Here is a 26,243-nt window from a genome sequence, read left to right on the forward strand (position 1 = left end):
AATTGTCTCGTGCATGATTGCGGTCTGAAGGACATTACTTATTTGAACTGTATAAATTGAAGTTCACAACAAAGTCATACTTTCAACTATTTTTCTATGGATATGTCAGGTTTAAACACAAGTCATAGATGACCTGAATAATTGCATTATTGGAGGGGAGGGATGGGGGGGGGGGGGTTGGTCTATTAGTTCTTCAAATAATCTAATCGTCAAATTATCTTTTGTATCATAATTTAATATCGTTCAACAACTGAGTAGCCACAATTTTTAAACATAGCCGACAGATTGCCGGAAAATAGCGGCGATAGACGGTTGTGGCCTACCATGAATTGAAACAACTAATGAAATAAGATTGACAGATCGACTACCAGCTTTTTAATAGACCACTAGACTTTTTGGGTTAGATTCGGACTGTCATTTTTATGAGACACATTTGCTCTACAAGGAAAAACCCTAATGGAGCTTTTTCAAAATAAAATTCGATATTAAAACTCAAGACTCTATTACTTAGGATTTTGGGCATATAATTTTGGCACTACTTAGATTCACACTATTGACCTTTAATTAGTAAATGTTCATAAAATTTAAAGTTCCATAAGTGAGTTCGGAAGTCATTTTTTTAGTGAGGTAAGTCACGCAATTGACTTAAAAGCAGAAATGACGTCAAGAACATAAATTTTAACTGCAAAGCAGTAGAAGTCACCGAAGTAATTGAAGAAGTCAATTCCAAGAAGTCAGGGTAAGACGAAACAAAAATCTGTTAGACGATAAAAAAAGTAGGAGCGCAATAATAGCCGCCTGAAAATTGCTGACGCGGCTATTAATAACAGCCTCTTTGCTCGATCATACATACCCGAGTATACCAAAAGTTTTTATCCTAGAACTTTCCTTCATGTCATAGATGAAAAAAGCTGTACGAACAAAGTGGTAGGAATACAAAATTCACATAAATTTGCACTTTGTGTTAGCCTTTTTCAAGATTTCTTTTAAAAAATTTTATATCTTTCATTTTATGAAAGTTAGGATTCCAGCTTTTCATAGACAACGTAATAGGAATTTGTAATTTTAGAAATCTGTCAACCCCGGTCGACATATCAATTTAATAACTGTGGAAACAGAGGATTAGGATAAGTGGGGACATACCAAGTAATATTTGTGGTAGGCGTAGTCCACGGCTGTGCCAACTGAACCCGTCTTTCCTGGGGATCCGAACACTATCGGAGACAAGATATTCGCACCCGCCGACATCAGCTTGTCTATCTACAAAACAAAACCAAATGACATTAATTAATTGACAATTATTCATCCATGATAATGCGAGCTTAGTACTCTAAAAAATCTAACATATCGACCATAATAATTGGTAATTAAGTCTTGTTCGTTCATAAATCACTGAAGCAATTAAGTAATGGTTAAGTGACTCTGCTTGAAGTCACTGAGAATTTCTGGCGTTTATCGAGAACCGCGAAGCGGTTCGAGATATTAAGTCACAATTTGGAAGTGACCTCTGCAGAGTCATTTAACCATGCTTAAAACACGAAACGCGCACGCTTTAAAATGACGAAAGTCAACGAAATTCAACTTCTGGCTAAGTAGCAACTTCTGGAACTTTGACTTCTGGCACTGCAGACTTTCGGCATTTTAAAATGTGCAGGTGAGTGTTTCAATTTTGACTACGGATTTCGCATTAAACTGAACACTGACAAACTACAACGAACAATCCATGATTCCAAACTTCTTTACGTTAATAGGTTACTGCAGTTACTAATAGTTATTCTCAGTTATTTATAGATTAATGATTAATTAGTAATATAGAATCTGAGTTGCACAGGAAATAGCAAAAAACAATCGCACAAAAAACTACAAACATAACCGACTAACGTCAGGCGAATTGCTCTCAAACGACCAGAGAGCAGTTGGCTTCGTTGGCGGCTAGCCACGGTTTAGTGAGGCTAGCTTTAGCTTAATTGAAGGGGCGTGAGTTGAGCGCAGAGGGGGGGGGGTGATTGAGGCCGATTACGGCCTGAACGATGGGCAGGGGTGGGGTTTGGTAGGGGAAATGATGTGAAGGGTAATGTGGGGGATCAACCTCTAAAAACCAACCTTCACATCATAAGTATAAGTCTCAAAAACAGTTTCTGTGAATCGCATAATTGGAGACTATTGAGCTGAAGGGCTCTACGAGCACTTATTGCCCGCTGGGCGCTACCTGTTTATCCTGTTTTTGAGGACAAAAAGTCAAATGGGTCCGAAGAAAAATCGGTCCAGCGAAAAATCGCATTAAAAAGACCGACGGGACTAAAATAATTGCTACAAACTTCGTTTGCGAGCAGTAACCAGCTACCTCAAAATTAGCCTGTAAACTGTCCAAAAATAACCGCCGTTGACCCGTTTGACGCACGTTTGGATTGAAACAGAAAAAGAAAAAATACGAGAGAAATTCACGCAATTTTTATAAGTGTCAAAGTGATCTTGGCCTGCAGATTCTACCTATTCTTCTGGCTTCTCAAATTACACTTAATTCAGCTTCTAAACTGGAAGCCATTAAGCAAAATACCAATGTCAGCTACCAATCGCTTCAATGGACTTTGGTAACTTACTGCTTTATGACTTGATGACGGGGCTTTAAATGTTTATCCCGTTTCTCTTCGTTATGCTCTTTTGAATTTGACAGTATTCTCTACATTGCGTAATTGAAGACGTAAAAACATTTAAAATCCGTTCAATTGAAACAGTGAGTCAGGTAAGCCAAAGTCAAGCGTGAAAATCGTGACTTATTTCAAACAAAAAAACGTGATAAAAAAGTTAAACCGAATTTTAAAAAAATATATAGCAGGACGAGTCCTGACCTACAATTCAACGAATTCTTATTGACTTAACAAAAAACTAGACCTAGAATGCACTATGGCTGGATTGCTAAGACCATTTAGAAAAAAAACTATGAAAAAATAGAAACATATCCGGCAGATTGTCGGAAAAAAGCCGCCGTTGATTCCCATAACTCTATTGGAAGTGAAAGAAAAGAAAAAACAACAAAAAATGATTTTTGTATAAAAACATTTTTAAGTGCAATTTATTTTGATGTCATTTCGTAATTGAACATACTCCTGTCTATCAGTGAGAGGCTACAAGGTCTAGTATCAATACCAATAAGCATTATAGATAGTAACTAAAACTAGATCAAAGTTCAAGTACCGGGCATCTAAAAATGGGGTTTATGGGTTTATCCCGTTTCTATGTCTGACTTTGATTTTTAATACTGACTCTCTTCATTTTGAACTGCTTTGCTGAGCAGCTGCTGTTTAAAAGGACTGAGTAGAATGACAGAAGAGTGAAACTAGCCTAGGGAAGTCAAAAAGATTTCACGCAAAATGTCGAAAAGGCGGAAAATGGTAAAGCGAAACATTTTTTTATTCGACGAAGAAAAAAACATAGCCGGCAGATTGCCGGAATAGCTGCGAATGGATAGACTTGCGTGCCCTATAATAGAGATAGAAACAGATACAGATCTAAATTGGTACAGATCAAAATCGACGCCACTCAAAAAACTAGGCTAAAAAACATTCAGCGATAAATCAATAAAGGTTGTTAAAATTCATTCCACAGAAGCCTCTTATTAGGGACCTTTACTACACAAATGAGTTCCTTTGTCCTCCAAATTCAAATTAAACCTAAGTTTTAAAGTGCAAAAGTCATTTTATTGAGTGAGGTAAGTCACGTATGATCAAAATCTAATCACGCAAATAACCTAAAAACTTTCGCTAAAGCGAGTGAGAAATGACGTCACGCGCGCAAATGCCGTTAGTGAGAGGAAGAAGTCATTCAGAAAATTTGACTTTTTCAGCTTTGCTGTGTGAACAAATGTAAAACGAAAAAAGAGCGTCAGACGACGAAACAAAAAAAACCAAGAGCACCGCAATATAGCTACGCTCAGCTTACAGCTTCGCAGCTATAAAAAAAATAGGAGCGCTATAATAGCCGGCTGTGAAGATGAGGGCGGCTATTAACAAGGGAAAACATTTGCTCTACGAGTCTCTGGTAGGTAATGGAGCTTTTTAAAAAAAAATTCGATATTAAAACTCAAGACTCTATTACTTAGGATTTAGGGCATATAAGTTTGGCACTACTTAGATTCACACTATTGACCTTTAATTAGTAAATTTTCACAAAATTTAAAGTTCCAAAGTAAAAAAATAGGAGCGCTATAATAGTCGGCTGAGACGATGAGGGCGGCTATTAAAAAAAAAGTAAAAATCGAAGCCGCGTGTGAACAAAAACCACTAGCGAGAAAGCAAATTTGTTCATACACCGTTTTCACACTCTACTTACAAATTAGAATGAAAAATTCACGCCGCAAAACCACTCGCTTTTTCGCTCCATTTCCTGTTTCGGCGTGACCAAAATCACTACTCCACTTTGACTTTAAAAATCATGAAAATGTGTGAACAGATCTTTTAAAAAAGACAGCGCCCCAATAGAATTCAAATACTACGAATTGTAAAAAAAGGAGCCTAAATAATAGCCGTTGAGACGCTGACGGCGGCTATTAATAAGTTATAACGTAGTAAGTTTAGATAAAAAGTACCCTTTGATTAACCACAGTTCGCAATTAAAATAAACATAAAAGTAGGTTTTCATTAATGACCGATTCAAACTGCACTTTTAACCTAAACTAGTTTATTAAGTTTTGATATAGAGTTTTGATTAATCACCATGCCAGTGAATACCTACCAGTTGAATTCTGGCTTCTGGACTGCGTCTGAACTCGTACTCAGTGGATGATGCTACACACAGTGCACTCCCGTTGGCATGGGTCAGGGTCAGACTAGGGTCTGCCTCGTGGTCCAACAGCTCATCTATACCCTGAACAAAAATTTCAACATTCGATGCTGAGCCAAACAACAGATCCTCGTAATAAACAGTACTAACCGTGTCATTTCCACTTATAATAAGTTGGGCTAATGGCGACAATCCCACAGGGTTCAACACATTACAGTTTGCATTGTGTGCTAACAACAGATTTATGATCTCTCTGGCCCTGACGTAGTCTTCATCCCTCTGACACGCATACGACAGGGGAGTGTTCCCTCCCACGACAGGCTCCACTGGTTGTCTGTCCAGACTGAGGATCTCAAGGGCTGTTCTCTGGTTCTCTTCTTGACTGTCATCCACATTCATCTAAAAACATCAAACGAATAATAGCAACTACCGTCCGATCAATTGCTCTCAGGCGCAAAACTCGAGATCAACTCGATTCAACTTCAACGTTCTACGTGAAAAACAGATTTCAAATCGCCGATTTGATTTCGGCTATTTTAAATTTTCAATTTAAAAACAGCCGACAAACGTCGTGTGAATTGCTCTCAAACGTCTTGTGGGCAGTTGCCTTCGGTAATAGGTGGCTGCGACTTAGTGAGGTTACCTTAAGCTTATGGGAGGTGACGAGGGAGCGGAAAAAAGAATGCATTCTTGTCGATTTTGTTTTTTTTTTGGGGGGGGGGTAGTTAGCTATGGAAGTGGAATTACAGAGCGAGTGGGAGGCGGGGGAGAAGCCTAAACTGCGAAAACTGTACTTCACACCAATTTTATGCCTTCACCGTAGATTCGGTGTATTGTACACTTCGATAATTTACTATAATAGTCGGCTGAGAAGATGAGGGCGGCTATTGAAAAAAACAGTAAAAATCGAAGCCGCGTGTGAACAAAAACCACTAGCGAGAAAGCAAATTTGTTCATACACCTTTTTCACACTCTACTTACAAATTAGAATGAAAAATTCACGCCGCAAAACCACTCGCTTTTTCGCTCCACTTCCTGTTTCAGCGTGACCAAAATCACTACTCCAATTTGACTTCAAAAATCATAAAAATGTGTGAACAGATCTTTAAAAAAAGCCCAAATGCAATTCAAATTTTTTGAATTGTTAAAAAGAGAGCGCCTAAATAATAGCCGTTGAGAGGCTGACGGCGGTTGTTAAAAAGATAGTAAACGAAACAGCCCGAAAATATATATTTTTTTAAAATGCAGAGATGTTTTATTTTGATTAAGAATCTGTTTGGTGAAGAACTTATTGCTGTTTCTATTAGATGCCCTCAAATATCTTTCAATTGGAAGGACGTGCACTCATTTGACTTTATCTCTTCGAAATCTCTTGAAGAAAATCCTGTTAAAACAGAAGGAAACATCTGGAAAAGGCCGCAATGCATGAAAATGATTACTTGAATTTTTCGCTTTTTCTACTTGAATCCCAAGCGTATATCATGCTCCCTCAGTTACCAAATCGGCCTGATTAAACAGGGAATCATTTTTATACCAATATAACACGTGCGCTTGCTGGTTGCCATTAATATGCACGCACTGAGGTAGCATTCACAAGCTACAAAATCCCAAAATTATTACAGTTGACTACAAACTTTAGCGGTAATTTGAAACTTGAAATATAGATCCCGTTAATAATTTTTACTAGACTTCATACCGATATATCTGGCTCGCTGTCATATGGGTATGCCTGGATGTTGGGGTTTGCTCCTGCCTCCAGCAGCAACTTTGTGATCTGTACTCCTGCTTCACCCGGCAGAGTGACTGCAATGTGCAATGGGGCAAGTCCTCCTTTCTCCTTTGGCAGTCTAGTCTCCGTAGAGGCTCCTGTACATATTTTAAAAATAACTCAACAAATCTCAACAACTCACAATAGTTTAGGGGGAACTCCTCTTTTCACCCCAGAACAAAATTGGATTTTTCAAAAAAAAATCCTGTGTGAACAAACTAATGCTTAGTTTTCCATTGACAGTGGTCTCTGTAGCATTGTCAGAGGTAGGACTAGCCATTGCAGTGTATAGATACCATTATAAAAACATAGCCGACAGATTGCCGGAAAATAGCCGTGATAGACGCTTGTCGCCTCCCATGAATTGAAACAACTAAAGAAATGAGAAACAACTAAAGAAATGAGAAACACAGATTGACCAACAGACCTTTAATAGATCACTAGAATTTTTGGGTTAGATTTGGACTGTCATTTTTATGAGACACATACGCTCTATAAGGAAGAAATTTTTTTACAATATTCATATTTGAAATGAAAAACTCCAGACTAACACTAAAGAATTAGGTCATATATGTTCGGTACTACTTAGATGCACACTATTAGTCTTTAACTAAATGGTCAAAAAAATTAAAGTTCATTAAGTGAGTTCCGAATTCATTTTTTAGTGAGGTAAGTCACGTAATTGACCTAAAAGCAAAACAAATGACGTCACGCACACAAAATTAAACGGCACAGCAGTAGAAGTCACTGAAATTGAAAGAAGTTAGGTAGCAAGAATCACCAATGGAGATAAAGAATTAACAAAACATAGCAAAACAAGTCCTGAATTGCAATCCAAAGTTTTGATTTAGCTTTGACCTGACAAAAAACAAACCGTATTAGATATCCAAAGATAACAATTAGTTCTCCATTGAGATTAAGCAATTTTACAAGAACAAAAAAAACAAGACTAAAAAATCAGATCTATTTTTAGAGACATGGTCAAAACCAAAAAAACGACTTCTAAGAACTCATGCAACTAAATAAATTCTCCTGTTTCGCATTATCAACCGATGAAACCTGTCATTAATGAGGTTAAGACAGCAATGAGCAAAAAATAGTTGCAAAACTCAAAAAATCATTAAGTTTTTTTAAAAACGTACAGCGTATAAGTCAAAGAGAGCAATAGCTATGAATTGAAAAGACTTTAAACAAAAAGAAAAGATTTTTTAGAAACCAATGAAAACGGTCAATTATCAGACAAAAATGTAAGATAATAAACTTAACAGCAAAAACTTGTAAAAATTTTTGGAAAAGAATTGATGCCAAAGTCATGGAAGCCATCAGCTTTGAACAGAAAAAATTTAATAACCCTCAGTACTAGCCTATGAGGCCTGTTATTAATGAGAATAAACGATAAGACAACAAAAAACTACAAAAGTACAAAAATTAACTCGTAGTTTTTGAGAAAAATTAGTGACTTTTCTCAAAAACTACGAGTTAATTTTTGTACTTTTGTAGTTTTTTCTTGTCTTATCGTTTATTCTCATTAATAACAGGCCTCATAGGCTAGTACTGAGGGTTATTAGTGTCAAAGTCAAAGAAACTAGTACCATTAATTAGTACAATAATTAATTAGTACAAATAAACTCGGACCATTAATTAGGTTCTTTAGCGCTTCATTATCAACCAATGAGACCTGTCATTGATGATACTAAAAGATAAGACAACAGAAACAATTTTTGAAAATGGGCAAAATCAAATATTCTTTAATGTTTTTTAACAAGAAAGTGTTCAGGTCATAAAAAATTTAAGCTGCCCCTTGATGAAATCTAACAATTTGAACTAGACGCAATGAGAACACATAGGTATCATACTAAAAGCACTCAAGGAAAAGAGACTCTGAAAACAGACATCAAATTAACGCACCTGAAAAAAAAATCCCTCTCAAAAACCGAAAATTTGTTCAAACAACAATTTCTCGCTACACTTTAGAGTAATTTGAAAAATTCACGCTTGAACCTACTTTAATTTTCGCTCCCTTTAGAATTTCAGCGTGTCTAAAATCACAACTCTAATTTGACTTCTCACTGACGTGAAAAAGCCGAAAAAAAGCGTGAGTAAATCTTTAAAAAAACAGCACACCAATACAATCCAAATCCTTTGGATTGTAAAAAACCACGTCCCCAATAATCGCCACAATCGCTTCGCGGCTATTAACAAAATAGCAATTGTAGAGGGAGGGCTATATTCTATCGGGTGGAGTGTCGGAGGAAACAATTGCAAATTAAGCATACAAAATGAGTCCGGATGGTTACCTTTTGAGAGCAGGTTGGCAACTCCATCTGGGTCGGCAGTTTTCAGGGCGAAGAAGAGAACTGGGAATGGGACCATAGATGCATTTGGATTAGCACCCCTTCTCAGCAACAGACGAATCATCTCCTCCAGTGCTTTGCGCCTAAAATATGTCACTACTAATACTTTGTGGTTTAAAACGAATACTAGCTCTTATGCGCTGATAGCAAAAAATAAAGTTTAGATGGAACGATCTGCAACGGTTAGATACAAACTAGTAATGTTTAAGTTTACTGGAGCTTAGTTGATTTTACGTAGTTGCTCGACAGCAGTTCTGTGACACAATTTTTTCCGTACAAAAAATTATTTCCAATTTTTATACAGAACTTCTTAGCTGCAGCATGCAGATAACAACATACAGAATTCGCCTAACTTATTTCACTCGCGAAGCCAATATTCACTTTAACAGGGTTCAAAGTAATCTGAAGTTAAAGAACGCATTTAAGAAAGCATTGTTGCAAAAACTTTAACAGTTTGTTAAAGATGTTTTTAAGAAAAGAGACAAAAAGATGAATAACTAAACATGAAGGCGAAAGACGACTTAAAACATAGTTGGCAAAAGGCCAGAAAATAGAAAACAGCTGGGATAGCCTTATATACTATAGTCTCAAAATACCAAACAAAACTGACAAACTTCGGATGAATCTCTCGAATGAATGGAAGGATATAATAAAGGGGTGTAGCTTTGGGAAAAGGCGCAAAAAAATCCGACCTCTTTGGGGTTCAAACTTATCACCTCCAGGACGGCAGTGTAAATAACATCATAACAACTGACCTCTTGAATTTTAGCATCAAAATTTATTTCGGAATGAGAGAAAACATTATCACACACAACTTAAGAAGTCAAGCACGCAAAAGTTTACAACAATTGCTTCAAACTTTGTTCCAGAGCAATTAATACAAGAAAAAAGAAAAGAGTAAGAAAGTTTTCCAATGTCGTAACTTTGATGTGATTTCAAACTTATTTAGAGTAAAGAGTCTTTTCTAAAAGCTACCATTAAATAAGCGCCGAATAGAGCAGAAAACCTTCAATTAGCTTTGACTAATCAATTCAAAGCAACGATCAATTTGAGATTGACGAAGTCATTTTGAGAGTGAGTTAAGTTTTACGTGACTAAAAACTAATGCGCTCGAACCAACAAAAACTGAAAACATAACCGACTAAGGTCGGGCGAATTGCTCTCAAACGACCTGAGAGCGATTGGCTTCGCCACGCTTTAGTGCTGTTAGCTTCAGCTTAATTGAAGGGGCGTAAGGTGAGCGCAGCGGAGGTGCACAGGAAGCTGATGAAGCCAAGTGGGGGCAACCGTTGGAGGGGTTTTTGGCTGCACGGGGCCCGTACGGCCTGAACGGTTTGCAGGTGGTGGGTATTGTGGGGTGATGTAGGGGGGGGGGTCTGATGTAGGGGGGGTCAACCTGTTTGTAAGAGCCGCCATTCAATTTCTGATTCAACTCCAAAGGTAGTTTGAAAAAATCATGCCTTAAACCTACTCTAATTTTCACTCCCTTTGGTACTTCAGCGTGACTAAAATCACCACTCTAATTTTGACTTCTCACTGAAAAAGTAAAAAAAAGCGTGAACAGATTTTTAAAAAAAAAGATAGCACACCAATACAATCCAAATCTTTTGGATTGTAAAAAATCACGATGACCCCAATAAGAGCCGCTATCGTTCCGCGGCTATTAAAAAAATAGCAATTACAGAGGGAGGGCCATATTCCATCGGATAAGTGTCGGAGCATCAAACTTTATTTTGGAATGAGAGAAATGAGAGTCAAGCAAAAGTTTACAGTAATTGCTTCAAACTTTGTTCGAGAGCAATTTATACAAGAAAAAAGAAAAAACTAAGAAAGTTTTCCTATGTCGTAACTTTGATGTGATGTCTGATGTGAGTAAAGAGTCTTCAAATAAGCGTCGAATAGCAGAAAACATTCAATTAACTTTGACTAGTCAATTTAAAGCAACGATCAATTTGAGATTGACGAAGTCATTTTGAGAGTGAGTTAAGTTTTATGTGACTAAAAACTAATTCGCTCGAACGACCGGAGAGCGATTGGCTTCGCCAGTAGCTAGCCACGCTTTAGCGCGGTTAGCTTTAGCTTAATTGAAGGGGCGTAAGGTGAGCGCAGCGGGGGTGCACCGGGGGTGGGGCTGATGGGGGCAACATTGGGAGGGTTTTTTTGGCTGCATGGGCCCTAAAGGCCTGAACGATGTGCATGGGGAGGGGATTGGGCGGGGGATGATGTGATGAGGGGGCCGATGTGGGGGTAAGCCTCAACGAACCGCCATTCAGACCATAAGTGTAGGTCTCCAAAACAGTTTCTGTGAATCGCATACTTAGAGATTAGTGAGCTGAAAGGCTCTATGCGCACTTAATGCTCGCTGGGCGCTACCTGTTTATCCAGTTTTTGAGGACGAAAAGTCAAATGGGTCAGACGAAAAATGGGTCAAGCGAAAAATTGCATAAAAAAGACCGACATGACTAATATAATTGCTACAAACTTTATTTGAGAGCAATTAAACTCTAACAGTGAAAGGTGACGCCACGGACACAATTCAGTCTAAAAAAAGATTGAAGAAAGTAGATTTTGAAGTGAGCGTGACTTCATATTGTCAAAACAAAAAAATCTCGATGACAAAAAAGCATAGTCGGAAGCCTCCGGAAACAAACCGATGCTTCGTATAAATTAAACGTAAAACACGAAAATTAGAAACCGCTCGATAATCAACTCAATTATTCTCCTTCAAAATCGGAATTCAAAATCGGAATCAAGCATCAGTGAGGAAAACAAAACTGAAAACCGAAGACGGAAATCTAACGCATCAAAACAAGACCTTTAGAAGACAAAAAACAGCTCAAAACCTCAATCTAACCCAATGAACTTGAAAACTTGTCCAGTTGTATCATAAAATGTCCAACTGATCTCGTCCTCAGTTGAACATAATTTAGTGATTGTTAAGTCAATTATCTGATTGAGCTTAGTCAAGATGACTTTCTACGCATTTAGGTAAACCGCCTCAAGACACTCAATCTGCTAAAAACTACCAATAGAAAGCCAATAGTCATCTCACCTTTAGATCGTTAAAACCAAGATAAAGCAATGAAAAAACCGATTAAATGTCCCAGCTATTCAAAAACCATGAAAATAGCAAGATGGCTACGATCTTCATACAGCTATGAAAACAAACTAATTTTCAATATAAACAAAAACGGCTCTTGTGAAAACAAAACCAACAATTTGATGGTATTAAAGTCAAGACACTACGCAAATATCAAGGGGTAATCTATATTCAAATCTATTATTTCAATACGTGTGACCAAAAACATATGTCTTATCTCACATGTGACCTATATTCAAATCTATCATTTCAATACGTGTGACTAAAAACTCACATCTTCTCTCACGTGTGACCAAAAACTTAATCAAGGGAATGAAAAAAAACTCGCTCCATTAACAACAAAAAATAACGTCTCGCACGCAATTCAATTGAAATTGTATGATCAAATGAACAAAAAGCCAATTTGATGAAATTGTGACTTCATATGATCGTAACAAAAATCTTGACGAAATAGAAAACATAGCCGCAAGACAACGTAACGTGAATGAGAGAGAAATTTAGAACACGCAAAACAAAAAAGTAAGGTGCGCGAAAATCACTCGAAAATTAAATCGGTCAAACAAAAACTTTGCAAAAAAAAAACACGTTTATAAAAAATGCTTCAAACTCCATTCATTCGACAGCTATTAAAAATCGAAACGCAAGCGACTAGCGTCAACGAACACGCCTAGAGTGCAAGGAGCAGGGCTGGTCCATAACGTCACTGCGCAGTTCAAGTAATATTACATCCCATTGGAGACCACTGTTGAGAACTTAAAATCAAAACATAGCTGGCAGATTGCCAGAAAATAGCCGCAATAGCTTCGTAGATCTGCAGTCTAAAAAAACAGTAAAAAAGACAGACCAAAAAAATTCGTCGTTTTCATTGAAGGCTGATATGTTCTATTTTGATTAAAAATCTGTATACGTTTTTGCTGCCTCTATTAGCTGCTCTATAATAACCTTCATTTAGAGTGACACACACCCATTTGATCTTATCTCTTTGAATTAAAGTAAATAAAAATCAATTTCAAAGTGAGGAAGTCATTTTTGAGAGTGAGGTAAGTCGTGTGACCAAAAATTTAATCACGCAAATGAACAGAAAAACTCGCTCCACTAAGAGCGAAAAATGACGTCACGCATGCAATTCAGTTGAAATTGCCTGAACGAATGAACAAAAAGTGGATGTGACGTCATATGGTCGTAACAAAAATCATGACGACGAAATAAAAAAAAAACCAAGAGAAGGCCAATAATAGCTCCAGCTATCGCTGTGCGGCTATTAAACAGTAAAAAAGACAGACCAAAATAATAGTGTTTTCATTGAAGGCTGAGATGTTATATTTTGATTAAGAATCTTTCTATGTTATAGCTGCCTTTATCAGCTGCTCTTAAATAACCTTCATTCAAAGTGACACATACACTTGACCTTCTCTCTTTGAATTAAAGTAAATAACAGTCAACTTCAAAGTGAGGAAGTCATTTTTGAGAGTTAGGCAAGTCACGTGAGATCAAAAATTTAATCACGCGAATGAACAAAAAACTCGCTCCACTAAGAGCGAAAAATGACGTCACGTACAGAGAAAGAACAAGAGAAAAACCAAATCTGTTAAAGTATGATAGTAAAACTGTTTAAATTTGGTCACAAGTTGCGACTCCAAAAAAACCATCTACAAAAATACTTGCAGAAAAAAAACAGTTGTTATTCAAATACCGAATACTAATTGAAAAAAAAAGCAAAATGGTACATACGGAGGAAACAGAGAAACAAAAACCAACAAAATTTGTTGCTTACAAATGCTGCTTCCCATCAACAACTCCGCAATAGACTTTTACAGCTGGATCAGTAACTTATCCAGGACCTGGCCGTCAGACATCCTAATCAACAATTAAAAAAACAAAAAAAAAACAAAATAAATTTATACAATTTATTATATCGAATTAATTCCACTATTTAATATTGAATTGTCACCTCTTAGTGACAGTACTAATTAATTACTTTTCGATTAGTACGCAACCAAAAAAACCTTAGCGAGAGGCTCAATATCAAGAAATATGCAAAAATTCCGTAAAAAATTCTGTAAAGAAAATGAGCCGTAAGTTTAATTAAAATAACAACAAATTCTATAAATCAATTCAACAGATTACGGAATGCACCGAAAAAATAATCTGAACCATAAAGAGACGGCTTTCACAACAATTGCTATAAAACTTTAAGACCGTTAAAAAGCTGAAAAAGCGTTTCACAGTATAAAATGGCATTAGCTCAAAGTATCATCTAAAATACTGCAAAACATTCACTGCACTGTCTATCATTTGCATCATAGGGTAAAACAGACTATTAATAGCCAAAATACTGCAAAACAGACAATTAATAGCCAAAATAGGAGAAAAACGCCTTAGGCTGAAAAAGTTAGAGTTTAAACTTAAAAAGCGCTAAAAAAACGCACGTGATCAAAAAATATTGCTCGCTTAGCAAAAATTCTTACACTCATTTTCCCGCTCTCTTGCAGTAAAGCAGTAAAAAAACCAATATCACCTTCACTCTAATTTTGACATTTGTCAAGCTATTTTCCTAAACACTTGTTCTCACGATCGACTTTGCATCCTGTGAAAGGAGAATTCACCAAAAACACAGCCGAAAGACTCCGGAAACGACCCGAAGTAAAATATAACCTAATTCCTAGCTAAACAGCAAGTGATTGAACTATTAACTTCATTATACCATTCAATTTAAAAAAAATACATCAAGGAAAAAAATACCAGGGAAAAAAGCAAATTATGAAAATTTTTTCCGGGAAATATTTCATGAGTTGCAACTCCAAAAGCAGTGTGTATAAAATATATCTAGTATGTTCAAATTGTGTTTAACAAAATCAAGTGATAGGAAGTCAAAACAAACGATAGATCTCGAAAAAGAGAAAAATCGAGCAAACAAAGAATTAAAGCAAGCAAACTAAAACATAACCGACTAACGTCGGGCGAATTGCTCTCAAACGACCGGCGAGCGGTTGGCATCGTCAGTAGCTAGGCATGGTTTAGTGAGGCTAGCTTTAGCTTAATTGAAGGGGCGTAAGTAAGCGCAGCGGGGGGGGGGAGTGTGCACCGGGGGACTGATGGGGGTCAATCAACGGGGGGGGGGGGGGGTCAATCAACGGGGGGGGGGGGGGAGGAGGAGGTCAATCTCTAAGAACCGCCCTTCGCACCATAAGTATAATTCTCCAAAACAGATTCTGTGAATCGCTGACTGGAGACCAGTGAGCTTAAAGGCTCTAAGAGCACTTAATGCCACTGTGCGCTATCTGTTTATCTCGTTTTTGAAAATTCAAATGCGTCAGACGAAAAATTGGTCAAGCGAAAAATCGCATGAAAAAAAGACCGACAGGACTAACATAATTGCTATAAAATTAACTGAGAGCAAATAACAACCAGTTAAATTTTTTAAATAATTCTCTGAAAATCGCAACGTCCAAATAACTGTCATCGACACCTCAATGAACCATCACTTTATTTATTAGACAACTACGTGAAAGTCAAATGCACTAAAAAACACTAATGCGCAAGAATTAAAAACTTAAAAAACTGCAAATTTAGGTAATCTATTTTATGAAAATATGTTTTATCAAGCCTCTATGTTTTCTCTTAGTAATGATTACCCGAACACCGATCCCGACTAACAAATTCAATAGGACAAAATATTCTGAAAGTCAGAAAAAACATAAAATTAGGCAAAAAGTGATCAAGTTTAGCCTATCTTCTACTAAAACAAATATAACTTGATATTAACCAAATTAAAAGTCCACGAATACAAGTCCAGCAGACAAGACAAAAAAAATGAACTTACATCTTTAAAAAGACTAAATAATTATTTTTCCCACAACTTTTGAAAAAAATGAGAACTTCATGCTAGTCCCACTTTTTTTGTTCAGACAATTTTTGACTTTTTTGAGGGCATCCCAGGCTAGCAAATGTGGTATCAATTTGAAGCTCAATGCGTCTAGAATGTCACTACATAGAGAATTTTTATGAGATTTACGTTTTGGAAAATTTTCTAAAACATAGATGACATATTGCCACAAAAGAGCCGCAATAGCTTCGTGCATCTGCAGTCTCAAAAAGATAGTAAAAGAAACAGACCAAAAAAAAATTTTTTATTAAGAGCTCAAATGTTTATTTTGATAAAGAATCTGTCAAATTTATTGTGCTGCTTCTAATAGCTGCTCTCAAATAATCTTCAATAAGAGTGGCACACAGTCATTTGAACTTATCTGTTTGAATAAAATTAAAGAAAAGTCAGATTCAGAGTTACGACGTTTGGGAGTGAGGTAAGTATAACCAAATACCAAAAACTTCATCACGCAAATCAACAATAGTCAATCGCTCCACTAATAGTGAAAAATGACGTCACACACGCAATTCAGTTGAAATTTAATGAACGAATAAAAAGCATATTTGAGTTGGTTGTGACGTCACATGGTCGTAACGAAAATCTTGATGACGAAATAAAAAAAACAAGAGAAGGCCAATAACAGCCACAGCTATCGCTGTGCGGCTATTAATAAAAACCATTTGCAATAAAAAAAATTACCGTAGAAACTATTAACATGAAAAAGAGTAAAAACCGGCAAAAAGCGTCTAAAACGGCGAAATCACAAAAATACCTCAAAATTGCATATACAACTCTAGTATATGATTAAGATGGTCAAAATGCTCCAAGTCATACAGTTACTTGTTAGAAACACCACTTTACCCAAAAATTTAACCTTAAAAATAAATAAAACGGCTTCGAAGAAGCGCCACGTGATCAAAAAATTTCACTGGCTTAGCGAAAACTTTTTCACACTTCTTTTGCTCTCTTTGGAAAGCTGGTATGACCAAAAACACCACTCTCTCTTCTCTCTGCTCTCCATTTTTCTTACGCAAAAGAAAGTCACAGTTTTTGCACGTGCGGAATTGACATCCTGTTTCAGAATTGGACCGATTAAAAAATAGATCTACGTAACTCCTCTTAGAGTCGTAAAAAACCAAGAAAAGGCCACTAATTTCCCCAGTTATTGCTGGGCGACTATTAATTAACCTTACGCAAGTTTCAAACCTTATTCGTAGGTTTCAAAAACGTTTATATAAAAAGAAACCCCATAAACCTTATTTTCTTGAGTGCCAGTTCTCTGACAGTACCCGGATCCCGTTTCTCCTGGTTAGTTCCACTGGCCATCAAACTGTGTCTGAGTCTCTCGTTCTCACTCAGATTGTGAGCTGTCTTGTCCAACATTTGGGCAGTAACCTCTATCTTGAAGTTGTACAGGGACTGTGTAGAATGCAGTTCGCTCACTGTCTCTTTCTGGGTTACGCTTAGACGTTCTGCAAGTTCGCCAACAGCGTCAAGCTCAGCTAAAAACACATGGCTGAAAGGAGTAATCAGTTTAGTTTTACTTTCACAGAAATTATTACACACTATCTTCTCTTCTAGCTTCATCGATCTGCGGTATAAAGGTCCGTCCATTTCTATTTATATACCATACCATATATCCAATAAATATGATGCCCCCTATGTATATGTACCTTGCATAGCAGCCAGCTCTGCCTCCGATACATCAGCTGCCCCACCCGCTTCACCAACAGCAGCCCCCTTCCCATCAGTCTCACTAGTGCCCGATTCTGTCACCGTCCCGTGCACCCCTCCCCCGTCTGGTTTCAAGGTGTTACCCATTGCCTTAAACGAACCAAATTAGAACTTAGATTGCCTCCTCCATCTCCGTTATTGATCTGAGAAGCCCGAATGACCTAATCGCCCACCTAATTGGACTTCACACATATACGCAAGGTCGTAAAATTAAAAAGCTGTGGGCGGATTAGGTTCAATTGATTTTCGATTTTACAAGACAACCACCAAGAATGAAAAAAATCAGAGTGAAATCTTGACGGAAACAGCTGACTTCCCACACCTTATAGAAAACAATCATGAGAATCAACACATTTTGAATTTCAATTCTTATAACACAACGTTAAAATTATAAAACCTAATCAAACCCTTCCAAAAGTAATTGTTTAATAATTTCGTAGCCGATAATGGTCGTTTTTTTAAGCTGTTTTCACAACTCAGTATCACGCTGAACAATTGGCAAACGGAAAGTAAAAAACATAGCTGTTAGATTGTCAGAAAATAGCCGCAATAGCTTCGTAGATCTGCAGTCTCAAAAAAAGTAAAAAAGGCAGACCAAAAAAATTAAGGGAAAAATGGGCTGAAATGTTTATATTTGATTAGGAATCTGTATAAGTTATTGCCGCCTCTGTTAGCTGCTCTCAAATAACATTCATTTAGAGTGACACACACTCACTTGACCTTATCTCTTTGAATTAAAGTAAAGAAAAGTTCATTTCGAAGTGCGGAAGTCATTTTTGAGAGTGAGTGAGTTAAGTGTGACAAAAACCTTCATCACGCAAAATTTTCATTGACTAAACGAACAACTAGACCTAGAAGGGACTATGAGTGAATTGTGAAAACCATTTCTAGAAAAATAAGATAAAAAAATTAAAAAAAAACTGAATATCAATGTCAAGATGCCGCATGTGAAACACTAGCAAGAAAGCGAAATTTCATTCAAACAAAAAACTAGGCCCAGAATGAACTATGAATGGATAGGAAAACCAATAAGAAAAAAATCCAATCCAAAAAATCGAGAAAAACAGTAAAAATCGAAGTGAAATTGCCGCATGTGAACAAAAAATCACTAGCTAGAAAGCGAATTTTTGTTCAAACACCGTTTTTCACTCAACTTATAAATTAGAGCGAAAAACTTTCACGCCGCAAAACCACTCGCTTTTTCGCTCCACTTCCTGTTTCGGCGTGACCAAAATCACCACTCCAATTTGACTTCAAAAATCATGAAAATGTGTGAACAGATCTTAAAAAAAGACAGCGCCCCAATACAATTCAAATTCTTTGAATTGTAAAAACCCAAGAGAAGGCCAATAATAGCCTCAGCTATCGCTTCACGGCTATTAAAAATCTATTTCAAAATAAAACAGCCAACCAACATCATCCGACAAATTGCTCTCAAACGTCTGGCGCGCGCTCTCTCAAAAACTTAAAAACGGTTATGCCAAAATTTTGCATAAAAGCACCAATAAATTTGGCACACACGACTGAAATAATTGTCCGAGAAACATGTAATAAAGTGTAATTTCAACCTTCTTGACAGGAGGGGCCGATTCTTCCGCATGTTGTTCGGATGTTCCAGTAGTTCCACTCTTCTGACTGACTCCCTCCTTGGGTGGACCAGAGGCAGATCCTCCCAGCCCTGTCTGGGTCTTCTTAACCAGGGGCTTATATGCCATGTCCACCGACTCAAACTCATCCTTAACACAGAGGAAAGACATGCAAAAGGCGCACGCATTAACTTGATTGACATAAATATATCACTATTGACATAAAGAAATCGCAGATGAGCTTTACAAACCAATCTTCAACTTTTTTATTCGATCGCAGAGTGGGAGGGGGTCAAACTCTAAGAACCGCTCTTCACACCAAGAATTTATCAGACGATAAATAGCATAAAAAGACCATCAATCAAGGACTAATATAATTGCTACGAACTTTGTTTCAGAGCAATTAAATATTGCCGCCTGCGCAGTCCAGAATTTTTTCATCAACACTGTTTATTAACCGAACGAAAATTGGACGCTTTAGTTTACAGCCGGACAAAGCTAGAAAGATACTTGTAGGATAAAAACAAGGATATTTTCCGTTTGTGCCCCCCCCCCCCCCCCCCCCAGTAAGTTTTGCACTCTCCAGTAACAGAGCACGTGCCATTACATAGTAAATCATTATGTAAAAATACGGCAAGTGCGTCTGGGGGGTTGCAAATAATATGCCCCCCACCACACACACACAAAGCTGGGGGTCACAAACGGAAAAGGCCCAAAAACAAATTCTTCTATGGGCCATATTCAATTGAACAGAACAAAATGCCTCAGCAGTATACCTGTGTGCAATATCGTTTGTTCGTGAGGGCTCTCTTCTTCAGTCTAACTCTTCTCGCATTCAGTCTCAGTCTCTCTAATCTCGCCTCTGATGTCTCAGTTCCATCATCATCGTCATCACCACCTCCTTCACTGTTCCTTGACTGAAATTACCCGTCCAATATATCACATCAACCAAACAAGGTTATGCTATGTTCCCATAAAAACTTGGATCTTTTCTGTTTGTGCCCCCCCCAGATTAGTGAGTGCATATTATTTGCACCCCCAGAAGCACGTACGCAGGCGCCATATTTTTATATGTTTTACTAGGTAATGGCACGTGCTCTGTAACTAGGGTGTGCGCATAACATACAACGAGGAGGGGAGGGGGCAAAAACGGAAAAAATCCAAAAAGTTTTATGGTATTTTTTCTTTATTCTTTAATGATTCTTGAACATTAGGGGATCTACCTATGGAAGCTCTAAGAGCTGCTCAGCAGCCTATTGCCCTGTGAAGAAAAGATTAATTAAATCTTTTCAATTTGTGTGTATCTAACATGATAAATCAGTGCTATGGTATAAAGGCTTATACAAGCTAGAACGCGGTTCAAAGTTAAATCACAAATAAAATGCACAATTTTTGTGCAAACACGTGAAAACTTTATAACTTGTTAACTGTCTTTATTTTTAGTTAACTTTCTATATGCTTCCATCATAAATAAAATATAAACCCATATTAAAGGAACACCGTCGTTTAATATATAACTGAAATTTATCAGCCCCAACAGATTCGAACAAGCAAAAACTAACCGCCGCAGCTTTCACAAGCGATTCGGCCGCATTCGGTTTGAAATCGGCCACGTCGTAAAACAGCACGTGACAGGAACACAGAGCCGACACTCCCTCATTGGTTAATCTGTTGATGTCAGCTCCAAAATTCAAAAGAGTATTCAACACATAACTATGACCATTTATGGCTGCTAGATGAACAGGTGTGTTACCATCACGGTCCATAACGTCAACATAACAAGCTTTGAGACGAAGGATTTTTAGAACTAGCTCATTGTCACCTTGCAGAGCTGCAAAATGTAGCATCTCGCTAGCCCGCTCAATTGGTCCTTTATCGCCAATTCCAGACCGATTCCCGACCATCATATGCTGGACGTTAAACTCCTGTTCGCTCTCCCAGTAATGATGCCTCAATACATGTCGCTGCATCGCAACAAAAGCCGGAGTTTTGTTCAAAGCCACTGCCGATTTCACATCGGATTCGTTTTTCGACTTATTAACACATTCTGCGAAGTAAGCATTGTCGAATTCTGATTGGTCATATTTCAGGTGACGAGCATCGATGCTTGGAAGCCTGGTTGAATACAGGTCAGTGACAATGCTCTCTAAGATATCGTCGTCAAATCGGACACCTTTGACAGCCGAGGATTCTGGGGTACTTACAGACATCTGGGTGTCATCGATACTTGAGGACATAGTTTTCTCAGCTACAATCAGACTGGACGCATCGGCCGAAGACAGAATCATTTCATGCTCTTTCGGGTCGTACTCAAACTCGGGGAAATCTATAATTGAAAATGCATCGCGCATTGAGGAGCAAATCTTCATAAGTTGTTCACGCTTCCAGATTCCACAATCCTCGGTTCCGTCACTGTATGTGAAGACTCCCGGGCCACATCTCTCGTTTTCCTTGTAAAGTCCTTTGAACGTGGATTTGTCGGGAAATTGGAATTTTCCATAACCCTCTTTATCGTTCTTGTAGAATCTGCCCGTGAATTTAGTGCCGTCTGGCCATGTGTACGTACCTCTACCGTGTTTCTTGTCTTTGAAGAATTGACCCTCGTAGGACTGAAAAATAATTCAACGTAGCCTCTTTTTTTCAAAAGGGCTCAAATTTTGCAGGAGCAGCTATTAAAAATTATTAACAGATTATCTGAAAATTACTGCATCATTGCTACATTTCAAACAATGACTAGTTGGAGTACAATTATCAATTAAATGTTTTTAGATCTTTTCTGTGTGTGTGACCCCCCCCCCCCGAACGTTCTGCAACCCCCAGTTACGGAGCAGTTGTCTTCACATAGTAAATCGTCGTTAATATACATCGTGTCTTCACATAGTTAAAATATGGCTCGTACGTTTTTTGGGGGGCTTGGGGGGTACAAATAGCAAGATCCCATTTTGCACCCCCCAATTAATGGGAGGATTAGTTTTTCGAATATTAGTCGCTAAGAACAATTTAAATATTTTTGCACATTATATTTTTCTATCTAACGACAAATCAGCGCTTTCATTCGGTGCGTGGAACCATTGACTAAGAGCTCCAGAACAATCTAACCTCCCCATTGGGAAACTTCTGGTGTCCGAACCCGTGTCTCTCATCCGACACGAACTCCCCCGTGTAGCTGCCCCCATCTGCCCATTTGAGGGTCCCTTTACCCCATCGCATATTGTCCCTCCAACTTCCCTCGTAAGTCACCCCAGTTGGTAGTTCCATCTTGCCCTTCCCTGATTTCAATCCATTCTCCAACTCACCTGCAAAAATTAATTCACATTTTTCATTTACAAATTTCATTTTTTTAGTATTGATAAAATTAAGAAGGCTAATTTTATTTCACATCGGCAGCTTCGGTGAATGGTTTAATAAGCGCTTATTAAGGCTCTAAGGGAAGTAAACAAAAACTTACATAACACATGCCCTCGGGCTGTTCCAGTTAATCCCGTTCCTCAAAACGAAAAGTGAAATCGCCAAGGTAAGTATTTCCATGCAATTTCTCCTTCGAAATAGTTTTCAACTACAGTGCAAATTTCTATATTTCATATTTAAAATACGCCAGGAAAAAACCTGTTTATAATCCTGTTTCGTGTGAGTTTCAAATTTGATGTCATCCAATTTTACACCGAAAAATTTGCCTAGATACAACTGTCTTAGATGCATATAGAGACACCGTTATAGGATAAGACCAATGGGATCTTTTTCGTCTGTGCACGACCCCCCCCCCCCCCCAGGGAGAACGTTATGCACCCCATTTCAAACAACATGCTTTTCCGTTTGTGCCCCCCCCCGGACCCACTTTACAGACCACATGTAATTACATAGATCATGACAACCCTATAAAAAATATGGCACGTGAGCTTGCGGGGTGCAAATAATTTGCACTAGCTGGGGCTGGTGATTCCACAACGCAAAAGATGCAAACAGTAATAACCTTCAAAGACAGCCCCACTTTTGTAGCACTTTTTGAAGGTGTTCTTCAGCACATTTCCATCTGGACCCAGCACCGGAATACTCTCTGGCACTTCGTAGTGTCCCAACTGAGCTGCCACTTTCTTCCCATTCCCACCTCCAAATATTCCCACGCTCTCTTTCTGCACCATTTCCAGACCTCTCAGAGTAATTCAGCTATGTATGTGTGTATGATAACAGCTACACAGAATAACTCGACCACACAGTTGCTTGATAGGACATCTGAGCATTAACAACCAACTGAAAAATCAAATCCATTGCAGAAACCGCTTTTAAAATTAAAAATGACGGGAAATACTCAGCGCAAACAACATCCTAAAACATGGCAAACCTTGCCAACATCTTGACCTGCGGCACTTGCAAGAGATTTTTTTTGCAACAGATGCCAAGATCATCCATATCTTATCGAGGTGTATCAAGTTTCGGATCACTGGAAAGCGCGGCAATTTATTTCTTCTTCTCGAACATTTTTAACAAGCACATTTTTAAAGCAAGCTACTTCTGGCGCGTAAGCTATCATTTCAAAATGTCAGTAAAATTAGAACAAATAGTGACAAAACTTAAAGAATAGTTAATATTGATGCTATTATTCAACACCCGGGATGAAACTTGGGCGGATATATTTTGTAAAAAATGCGCTGAAAGATTAGTTCTTTATGGTAATTGTGATATAATTTCAGCACCAGCCGGTTCGTTTTTTAATTTAAAAAAATTTAGCACATCTATTGCATAAATTCAACACATCAAACTGTTTTAACATAACTGACCAATGTGAGAAGAACTGTAATAAAAAATCAGCGACTGGCGATGAGTTTGGCTTTCGTAGTCGCTAGATTGAACTCAGGGCCGGGAATTTCCATTTATACCATGGAATTAAGTCTAGTTCGCAGTTTCAATGAATCGAATTCTTACAGACTAGTAAGGCTCTTATAGTCCTGCTCAGCAACTTACTCAACATCGGGCTTTACCAGTTTATCCCATTTCTCAAGACAAAAATTAAAAACAATTAGACAAGAAATCGGCAGTACGAAAAACTGGACTAAAATAATCGCTGCAAATTTTGTTTGAGAGCCGATAAAAATCAGCGCATTTGCCACTTTTTGTAACCAAATTTTTCAAATTTCATACAATTCTAAGAAAGATTCTCACATAATTTCAACACTTTATTCAGCGCAATTCTAACAATTTATGCCCAACTTAAAATATCATCATTTAAAACATCAACAAACCATTATATGGCTGCCACATCTCAAAAAGTCCCCGCATAAGAGAAGTAAGGAAAAAGAGGAAATTGAATTAAGAAATCTTAGAAATAGGGACAGGGACTGAAAAATTTCAAGAAATGCCAGAAATGTTGAGAAATTTAGTGACAGATGTGTAGAAAGTGTGGAAAGATGGGAGACGAAAGTTCGCAAAGATGTGAGACGTCCTGAAAAGTAAAAATTATCAACAGCAAGCGTGGAGAAAATGCAAATTAGCTACAAAAGCGCTGAAAATGTAAGAAAAGATCCCTAACGAATAAAATCTTGTACTGAAAAATCATTGCAAATAATCAGACATGATTTTAACAACAAAACAGTAACATTTTTTTTGTTCCGCGTTGAAATGGAAGCTACTAGCAAAACAAATTGACATTGGACTGAGCTGCTCCCTCATTTTGAGGGATATGAGCGGATATATTTTGTAAAAAATGATCTGAATGATGTGAGACGTCCTGAAAAGTAAAAATTATCAACAGCAAGTGTGGAGAATATGCAAATTAGCTACAAAAGCGCTGAAAATGTAAGAGAAGATCCCTAACGAATAAAATCTTGTACTGAAAAATCATTGCAAATAATCAGATATGATTTTAACAACAAAACAGTAACATTGTTGTTTGTTCCGCGTTGAAATGGAAGCTACTAGCAAAACAAGTTGACATTGGACTAAGCTGCTCCCTCACTTTGAGGGATGTGAGCGGATATATTTTGTAAAAAATGATGTGAGACGTCCTGAAAAGTAAAAATTATCAACAGCAAGCGTGGAGGAAATGCAAATTAGCTACAAAAGCGCTGAAAAGTAAGAAAAAGCCCTAACGAATAAAATCTTGTACTGAAAAATCATTGCGAATAATCAGACATGATTTTAACAAAACAGTAACATTTTTGTTTGTTCCGCGTTGAAATGGAAGCTACTAGCAAAACAAGTTGACATTGGACTGAGCTGCTCCCTCATTTTGAGGGATGTGAGCGGATATATTTTGTAAAAAATGATCTGAATGATGTGAGACGTCCTGAAAAGTAAAAATTATCAACAGCAAGCGTGGAGAAAATGCAAATTAGCTACAAAACCGCTGAAAATGTAAGAAAAGATCCCTAACGAATAAAATCTTGTACTGAAAAATCATTGCAAATAATCAGACATGATTTTAAAAACAAAACAGTAACATTGTTGTTTGTTACGCGTTGGAATGGAAGCGTTTCAACGTTCCATAACCCTCTTTATCGTTCTTGTAGAATCTGCCCGTAAATTTAGTGCCGTCTGGCCATGTGTACGTACCTCTACCGTGTTTCTTGTCTTTGAAGAATTGACCCTCGTAGGACTAAAAAATAATTCAACCTGCTGCATAGCCTCTTTTCAATTTCAAAAGGGCGCAAAATTTGCAGGAGCAGCTAGTAAAAATTATAAACAGATGTTTATCTGAAAATCACTGCTACATTTCAAATAATGACTGGTTGGAGTACAATAATCAATTAAAAATTTTTAGATCTTTTCTGGGCCCGTGTGTGACTGTGACCTCCCCCCCCCCCGAACGTTCTGCAACACCCAGTTACGGAGCACGTGTCCTCACATAGTAATATATTAATATACATTGTGTCTTCACATAGTTTAAATATGGCACGTACTTTTTTTTGGGGGGGGGGATCATATGCATCCACTGAGCTGGGGGTACAGATAGCAAGAGCCCATTTTGCACCCCCAATTAATGGGAGGATTAAACTTTCGAATAGTAGTCGCTAACCATAATTAGCAGAATTATTTTTTGTACATTATATTTTTCTATCTA

General features: G+C 37.6%; 1 protein-coding gene across 3 annotated transcripts in view; it reads right to left on the reverse strand.

Annotated features, from left to right (window-relative positions):
• LOC142351982 (ankyrin repeat and MYND domain-containing protein 1-like) overlaps positions 1–23,433 on the reverse strand; it is a 35,987-nt gene extending 12,554 nt beyond the window's left edge. For all 3 annotated transcript variants that reach the window (XM_075404276.1, XM_075404275.1, XM_075404277.1), the window contains exons 1-12: positions 23,160–23,433; positions 22,289–22,485; positions 20,752–21,798; positions 19,966–20,106; positions 19,172–19,339; positions 17,543–17,693; positions 17,125–17,371; positions 8,845–8,984; positions 6,476–6,645; positions 4,930–5,178; positions 4,732–4,863; positions 1,144–1,260 (exon numbers count right to left, since the gene is read on the reverse strand). In XM_075404276.1, coding sequence (XP_075260391.1) covers positions 1,144–1,260; positions 4,732–4,863; positions 4,930–5,178; positions 6,476–6,645; positions 8,845–8,984; positions 17,125–17,371; positions 17,543–17,693; positions 19,172–19,339; positions 19,966–20,106; positions 20,752–21,798; positions 22,289–22,485; positions 23,160–23,328 — 2,928 coding nt within the window. In that variant the 5' untranslated portion in view covers positions 23,329–23,433. The remainder of the gene's footprint in view (positions 1–1,143; positions 1,261–4,731; positions 4,864–4,929; positions 5,179–6,475; positions 6,646–8,844; positions 8,985–17,124; positions 17,372–17,542; positions 17,694–19,171; positions 19,340–19,965; positions 20,107–20,751; positions 21,799–22,288; positions 22,486–23,159) is intronic.
• Between the last annotated feature and the right edge of the window lie 2,810 nt (positions 23,434–26,243).

The sequence above is a fragment of the Convolutriloba macropyga genome, chromosome 13 (assembly GCF_964194025.1).
Source record: "Convolutriloba macropyga chromosome 13, txConMacr16.3, whole genome shotgun sequence".
NCBI lineage: Eukaryota > Metazoa > Xenacoelomorpha > Acoela > Convolutidae > Convolutriloba > Convolutriloba macropyga.